This window comes from Daldinia childiae, assembly GCF_008694065.1.
Source record: "Daldinia childiae strain JS-1345 chromosome Unknown Scaffold4, whole genome shotgun sequence".
NCBI classification, from domain to species: Eukaryota; Fungi; Ascomycota; class Sordariomycetes; order Xylariales; family Hypoxylaceae; genus Daldinia; species Daldinia childiae.
Window position 1 is genome coordinate 2,623,094 of NW_022984645.1, and position 8,711 is coordinate 2,631,804.

Genomic DNA, 8,711 nt, shown 5'->3' on the forward strand with positions numbered 1-8,711 from the left:
CAACAACTAGCTACCCTGGGATTTGGAGTCTTGGACCTTGCATCGATGTGCGGGAAGGCTATGTCCTCCACATTTGACGCCAAATCACATCGAGGTCGATGACTCTCTCGGAACCCTTTTTGTCGACGAGATGCATCATAGCGGGTGCAAACCGTCTGCAAGTCACCACCTCTCGCATTGGTAACTACTAGGTAGCTATCAATCTAGCTCATCTAGCCCATCTAGCTACCAGGCTACCAAGAGCTTACCTTAGGCTGTCACCCCATTACCCATTACTGCACACTACATTCCACAAAATTGGACATGTAGCAAATGGGACGAGTCGAGAGATCCGTTCATGCACACCCTTTTAGTTACTACCTGTGTTCCAGAGTTCCTCTCCGGCAGAACTACTTTCTTATGTTAATTCTTAGAGTCACTCCCCGCGCATGTCTCACGTCGCGCTTTGTATCGTGCAAGTCACTATCCTATTTGCTTAATCTACAATTCTGTAGCAGTTGTAACAGATGTAACAAAAATCTCTTTACGCGCTGATATCGAACGAACTCGCCTTTCCAGCCTTATGAGAGGGGAAACGTTCAAGGGTCCTTCATCGGTGGCCCCTCTTTGGGTTGCCTCTTGCGCATCCTCCCGTCTCGAGTCTATCAAGAATAAAAAAGCTCGAGTGAGTGGCTGAAGAGGGCGATCAAAACTGGGATCCCTTATGGAACGAACCCACGCGGTCGACCTTGCAGCCCTTGCCATGGGTGGTACCGCGTCCATGGGTGTGAAGCTACACACTCAGCTACACACCCATCCAAATTCACCTTGTACCCCAGTCCGGTCACCCGTCTTCCTTGGGCCAAACACTGCCTCTCTCGCTGGCTGTGAACATTATTGGCCCCGTCTGGAAACATACCATTCCTTTCTGGTGCGCTACCAATGCGGAAGAATGATTCATCGGCCCTGGTAACGCAGGCACCCAAGGAGTGAACATGGGAGGGATGTCGAATCCCTGCTCGAAATTATTATGTACACCACAAGACGAGGGAAAAAAAAACCTACAGGTATGTACTTACAGAAAGTCCTAAGAATTTCGATACTCCCATACTTAAAGCACCGAACCCTACCCCCCCATTCCTGTTACTTTTACCTCTCTACAGCACATCTCGTTGTATCATCTATCTTGAACCACCTTACGGAATTCAAGAAGGTGTCAGTTACTAGGCACCAGTCACTTCTCGAAAGCATACAAATTCCTCAGGTTTCCCCTTCCATACCACCCAGAGAATTCCCTTCCCGATGCCCTCATGTCTCTAGGCCAAGAAACTGAACTCCCTATTAATTGTTCCGTCTCTGACACTGCCGACTGACCATACTGCCGTGGCATCTTACCCAAGGATTATCGTCAACAACTCTGTCTATAACCATAAACGTTCACCTGGATTAGTCTCAACTGAAATCATTCCGGCTCAGGCCAGCGTGTCGCTCGGATCGCATTCTATCAGCAACTTCCGAAGTAACCGTCCGAGACCTCAGATTATTCAACCCAACCCACCGCGCATTAGTCGCATTAACACATCACCAACCGACACGATGTGCCATAAGAACATTTTTACCTACGTTTACCCTGACGGGCACAGTGCTGAGCAGATCAAGCACGACTTATGCGCCAACTCGCGCCACGGCCTACCATGCAAGCTCACCAAGACGTTCCAGCACCCAACTGAATATGTCCGATCCGGTCAATTAAGCCCGCCAGGATACAACTTTGGCCAATTACCGCCCACTCCGCCACTCTCGTCTCACTCCGCTTCTGACTCGGAGCACTCTTCCAAAGGGCGATCGGGTGTCTACATCAATGGCGAAAAGGTCATCGATCTTAACAGGCGCCCGTCGCGACGCGACAAGGGTGAGCGCGTCGGTGACCATACAGTCTACGTTGACAGCCCACCGCTATCGCGCACACCACCCCGCAAATACGACATACCGCGCAGCATGCCTTCTAGCCCCCGCGAAGAGACTATCCGCGTGCGCGAGTCACGACACCGCGAAACGAGCCCAGACGAGCGCGAAAGGTCTACTTCATCACGCAGAAGACCCTCTATCGAAGTCAAGATAGTCAATGAACCGCGACACCGGCGAAACGGGTCTAGCAAGTCGAGTTCGCAGGATGGTGATGAGGAGGAGCGTCGCCGAAAGCGTAGGAACAGTCATGTTCGATTCGAGGACGAGGAAAAGAAAGAAGAGAAGAAGAAGGATGAGAAGAAAAAGAAAGTCCAATCCGAAATTGAACGCGCGAATGAGGATATCGCCAACCGGCCTCCTATCCCGACTACAACAGTACCAGCCAACACACGATACCGCCGGGGCTCAGTAGCCGTTGATCCCAACGATGCGGCGCTTGTACTTGCGATGGACCAGATAAGCTTGGAGCGCGAACGAAAGGCCAATTTAAACCGCGAGAGGCAGCGGCGCGAGAAGCGTGAGCGCGATGAAGAAGAGGCGCAGAGGCGGCGACTGAAAGACCGCATGGCTCCCAGTCGCCGGGCTACCGTCAGCGACGCCCGAAGCCTGGGGCGAGCTCGACAGAAGATAGTTTACGATGATGGAAGATACAGCTGGGAGTAAAACGATATAAAGCCCAAAAAAAAGGTCAAAATAATGTAAAACTCTTGCATGTAAAAGGATACGACTACGGCGTTGGATTAATGATACCTGGGCACTGCGATTATTACTTGGTTTGTATTGGATTTGTTTGGTTTGGTTTTTCCCTGTTTCGATAGACAAATGCATGGCTGTTTTTTTTTTTCTATTATTCACTGTTCAAGCCTGTATTGGTATCGCTCATACGCAACCGGTTCATCACCTTGGGTTTATGAGATTTTAGGGAACTGTACACCCAATTTTCAGAAACATTCATCTGTTTTCAATACTTATATCATTTATATATACCTGTATTTATCGTACCCGCGATATCACTGATATGTATGTAGTTATCGTAAGATAGTATTATTAGATTCGAGATACCCAATAGTTAGAGCTAAGTAGCTTAGCTGACTTAAGACATCCAATAGATTACTAGTATGTATATTGTTCGCCTAGTCGACGTGGAGAAGTTGTTGATATTACTATTTCTGTGCGACAAATAAATTGGTTCGATGGTATTTGTCAATGAGAATGCTACTGTCTGAGTACCTAGGCAACGAGCTACCCCTCCAAATCTCCAAAGAGAGTAAGGCGACTCGAAATGGTCGAAGGTCAAAAAAAAGACAAGGGGAGAGACAAAAAAAAAGTTGTGCGGGACACACATTTCGCTCTCCCTATTCATCCAAACAACCCCCTATCCCACACACACCCCCTGGTTCAACTCTTTCAACCCAATTCCCACCCACGGATATTACTCACGGCCGATTGCTGCCTGATTGGCCCCTCCCTGACCTTCTCTTCCCGGTCCAGCCCGTCGAACCCGTCTTACCGATCTATTTTTCATCACATCTTCTCTGATCTTCCCAACATCATCGTACATTATCGCATTATCGCATTATCGCATTATTCCACATCGAGGCCGAGAAATCCTAGTACTCAGCGATCGACTCCCGCTCGTCCCGTAGATCCCTCACCTTTGGCTTGGTTTGGAATAGTGACCATCCAATTTTTTTGTCCTTTCTAATTTCTTCTCTGCCCCTCCGAAGAATTACCCCCTCAATCTGTCCTCAATTTGGGTTCCCCCGTCAATCATAAATAACAATTCGCAGGCTGCCTACCTATTGGTCAGTCCACCGCCTACCTACATTGTGCTAGATTAGGCAGATCTGGGTCTCTTGCAGAACCGGAGTCCCATTCTCCTCGTGGGACTATATCTTGTTTACCACGGCATAATGCAAGTACTTGGCTACAAGAGGTAGGTATGTAGCATACGGACTTCTACACGTTTTCATCATACTCGATGTATACCCCAATTATCCACAATGTTTTGTTTTTTGTCTTAGGTAGTCAAGTGGTTGCATATTGGTATCGTAGGTTAGTGGATAGCCTGAGAAGGCAGACAGATAAAACCACATGATACCATCGTAGGAATGTCCCCGCGTCGCATTCCGCTTGTCGATCTTGTTGGCGAATGCCATCTTCGGGTCTAGACCAGCGCCGCCGTATTGTAGAACTTACATGAACCGTCGCTCACTGACATCGTCAACGGCCAGGCAGCGATCTGTGTGGCGAAAGGAATCATATAATGATAGAATGATCTTCTAGACGGATGGGTCAAGTTGGCTAGCCGCCTTTTACGCTCGGATTCGGGAGATCCCTTACGTCGCTATCCATATTCTTGACAAACTTTTTTTCCTACCTTCATAAAACCATAGCCAGCAGTTCTACCATTCCCATCGCCGGCGACGTTCCCACTGGTCGACGGCATGTTGCATCGAGCGGCTTGGCGGCCTAAAGAATTTTATAGAAATGATGGCATGGGATTGTCAAATTTCATGATACCGCACTCACTCGCAATCATAGAGAGAGAGAGAGAGAGGTGCCCCATCGTCCTCTCCCCATAGAACCACCACACCCAACCCAGGCCGGGATAACTAGCAAGACTCGAAGGGTCCCGTGGCTTGATATTCACCCACACTTGAACTTCTAAGTGGGGTGGAGTGGCGCATGCTCGGCGAGAGACGAATCGACCGTTGCTTGCTATCGGTCTCGGCTCGGGATCCGGGGTGTGACGCATGGCTACCTGCAGCACACCTAGGATATACAGTCTTGCTTATCCGCTATGTGGGTAGATATACCTATACACACATACGGATAGCGGTAGTGGGAAAGTATACCTAGCTCTACACGATCAGACGAGCACCGGCTCCATGCGGGGATGTGGAGAACGTCAGAAATTTAGCTTCTATGTGTTTATGTAGTGGTGGTTTGCTCTGAGACATGCGTTTCTGTCGAGTCACGCTGCGCGTCGCTATGCATACTTTACATATCCATGCTGAAGATCTTGTTAATCTTGCGTTATACTCCTCGTTATTGGCCAACCCTATAGAAGTAGATTAGGGTTTGGAGGAATGAGTTGAGTTTATACGAACGGGTGAGTCATTCTAGTAGTCAGATGCTGGTTGGATACCGTATTGTAAATCATCCTACACGATGTCATCAACTTTACTATATCAACACATGGTTATCTCTGCTGAAGAATTTGTGGGAGTTATTAAGGAGTGACGTTTATTTCTGCGTAGAAGTAGATTGTCTTATAAAGCCTTAGCAGTTGATACAATAGACTTATAAGTCTCGCTACGAATCCTTCGATATAGGTACCAATCTCTATGCGGACTATAAGTAGTTGAGACTAGTGCTAGGACTATACACTGAGCTACTAGATCGACTAACTCCCGTAGGTGCCAAGAACGCTATACTATTGAAGCAGCATCTCCCTACATAATATTTCGGTGAGTAACCGTCCACATGACTCCAGTTTACTAAACTATCTTAGCCACTCATATTCTTACCCCGGGCCCGGGGAAGCAGGTTGTTGGATACGCCTCGTTATTAGTCCAACTATTCCCAGATTGTCTATGAAGCTAGTTATAAGCTAGTTATCATTACAGAAGCTTAAACATTAGTAGCCCCGCTTGGTTTATAGTATTGTGAGGGCTCCTATAGAGATGTAGTATAGACAAGACTTATGTCATTGTAACGCTAGAATTTATTATTGCGCATTATAACTAAACTGTCGTTTACTCAAAACCTAGTGCTAAACAATGCTAATTAGGTGACATGGGTCAACTATCAGCTTCATTCAACAACCTACTATGTCCCCTGGTCTTTCGTATAGTTGAGCCCCTCGATGGCAAGACAAAGTTTGGTACAAGGAAGCTCAGCCACAGAGGGGTGACAAATTAATTCAACTCTCATGGTATCGCATAAGCAATGTAAGACCAGAATGCGCAGGCCAATTGTATGTAAAATAATAAGTTGTTCTCTAAACTTCGTTTCTAATAATGATTGATTTATTCGCATTTATATATATATATTGGTCCGATGCTCCTATATGTCTCAAGAGCGTATAATTCAGGGGCAAAGTTATAAGCAGAAGAAAATTGCAGCTGTCTAACTACCTTAGGTAGATAAGATTGAAGAATAACTTCTGAAGGTGCTAGTACCCTCATACTATGGTCCGAACTCCAGCCCGAAGACGTGCTCACGATACCACACTACGCCTCACGTCGCGCCCTATAGGCGTCTGTGAAATCGTGTCGACTATGTTCCATGGTACTTCGCGCTGCGATATCTAACTGTCAAGACTCGCCTAGTAGAAGAAATGGAATGGACTAATGGAGACAGTTCAACGCTATAAACTACTATCAAGGCTCTAACGTGCGCAAAATCACTGACGAGGTTAGCCTGCGTGGAAGTTTTATTGGCATATGTACTAGCAATGGTAAGTAAATACTTGAATTTTTAGATAAGGCTAACAGTTAGCGAGCTGACTCCTTAAATACAATATATTCAACAAGATATCAGGTCGCCTACGCGAGATAGAATCAGACTCAAATATCGCGATTAGCCGTCTTAAGAAATGGATGAAAAATTGTGCTGCGGACGTCCGCACTTGAACCCCTTACTCCCAATGCGTATCATAGATGTGTTTGCTTCCGACCGCAGGGTATCAGTAGTTGAAACTAATGGTCAAAAAGGGATAGTTATATGTAAATATAAGTCACTATTGGGGTACATCGTCAAGGTCAATGGCCACTAAGCAGCCTTAAAGAGGGTATCGCTGTATCTTTTCTCCCCAAGACGTTCCAGGACGCGATCAAGATTACACAGCGTCTCAGAATCAGGTACCTCTGGATAGACTGTCTATGCATCATCCAGGATGATCCTGATGACTGGGAAAAGGAGGCAACCACAATGAGCAAAGTCTATCGTAATTCCCACCTAACGATATCAACAGTTGCCTGAAAAGATTAGGTAGTTACTCCGGTTATTTCTCAAGACGCGAGAAGGATTCATACGTCACTCCTGCAACATATGGCTCGGGTATGGCACTCCAAGAGAAGCAACGGGGCCGAGCAGCCACGAACTAGTATACGAACATACGTCTAGCCTAGAAAAGAGTTTGATTTATCCGTTCGAGGAGTGGTTGCCGGGATCTAGCTTCCAATTCCCTCAAAGAATAGGGGTGGGATCGTTCGGCAAGAGATACAACCCAATCGCCAACGAGCCTCCCAATTCGTGGGTATGGACTCTGCAGAAATGTCTGCTCTCTCAGCGTCTTATCCACTACGCCCGGGACCAGATGTACTTTGAATGTGCGACTTTTATTGAGTCTGATCATTGAGTCCGAAGATAGGTTCACGTTTGGTGACATCTACTTTAGGATGAAACGCCTCCTAGGCACGCAGCGCATATCCCATAAGCAGCACGGGCTTTTCCAAGCATCCGGAATCTCTTTCATCGTCGGCTAAGAGCTTCGGGGGAAGTATCCTGGAATTAGGTGGCAAGGGGGATGGCTCTCCTTGGTCAAGAACTATACGATACGCAATTTGATAGTATAGCGCGATAGGCTCACTACGTTAGCTGATGTGGCGAGAGCTGTGGCAGAAGAGATAAGGGATTACTACTACGCGGGCTTACGGCAGAAGCACTTCATGGAAGATCTATGCTGGTGGATGTATCCCTACGAAGAGATAGAGGATCGGAGGGATGCGAAGATCACACCGCTAACGGGAAAATACTTGGGGACTGTCCGTAGGCCAGCCGAGTATCGAGCGCCTAGTTGGTCGTGGGCATCACTCGATAGACCTGTCAAGTATATCCTGTTATCTTTCAGAAATCTGGTCTCCTCGATTATTAAGTGCTCAACCGTTCCTGCCGGCAAAGATCCTTATGGTAGGGTATCGAGTGGTAAGCTGGATATAGAGGCAAGGCGGATTTTTCCAATAATAGTAACTCAGACGCACAGCTGGCTGACGCTTTAACAGGGACCCATATACGAAGTTAAACCCCATACGCCGAAGAAGAGGTGGGATTGACGCGGCATTCTGGCGTAAATCGATCTAGAAGATTACCGTGGTATATCGGCCGGGAGTTTGCATCTAGACGTACCAGAAGAGTCGATCTCGTACCCCTGCTACGCTCTGTTCCTGGATCCCTCGAAAGCGCTAATCCGGCGAACTAATGAGCTAGAAACTAAGCAGAATGAAGGGGGACTAAAGACTCGGATACTCTTGTCTCCAAGCCGGTCCTGACGACTCCCGATATCAATCGCAACATGGCCGAGCATCCGGAGATGAAAACTTTCGTTTTTTAGCCATGTACTAAGTTGTTCGCATCGGAATAGGAGTTTTTAACAAAGAGCCGATGAAGAATAAAGAGCATCTCGAAAATGAAGATGAGAAGGAGCCGGAGATGTGAGACGAGGCGAAGCAGGGAAAGCTGACACTAGATAAGATCCTACACGTTGAAGGAGACCAGTCGTGGGGGCCGGTTACGAAGGATGATCCCCAAATATGGGTAACGATGGTGTAATCATATTTGAGTTCTGTTATATAATCCAATTGTAAAAATTCATTGGTCAAGTCGCTTAACCCCTTGCTAGAAATAATCGCTTCCGCTGATGTGAAATAAGATACTCATAACCATACTCAAGATTAAGTATGTACAGGTAACTAATCAGTCCGGGTATCACATCAAAACTCGCTCAGAACCAAGCAATAACGAACCGCATTCATTAT

The 8,711-nt window shown here is 47.0% G+C and overlaps 1 protein-coding gene across 1 annotated transcript; it reads left to right on the forward strand.

The window, feature by feature from the left end:
* Positions 1-1,575: 1,575 nt before the first annotated feature.
* GL218_05023 (uncharacterized protein) lies at positions 1,576-2,610 on the forward strand (the record flags this gene model as incomplete). The annotated part of the gene is made up of 1 exon (XM_033581656.1): positions 1,576-2,610. The coding sequence occupies one exon, from the start codon at positions 1,576-1,578 to the stop codon at positions 2,608-2,610; it is 1,035 nt and encodes a 344-aa protein (XP_033435213.1).
* Positions 2,611-8,711: the final 6,101 nt, after the last annotated feature.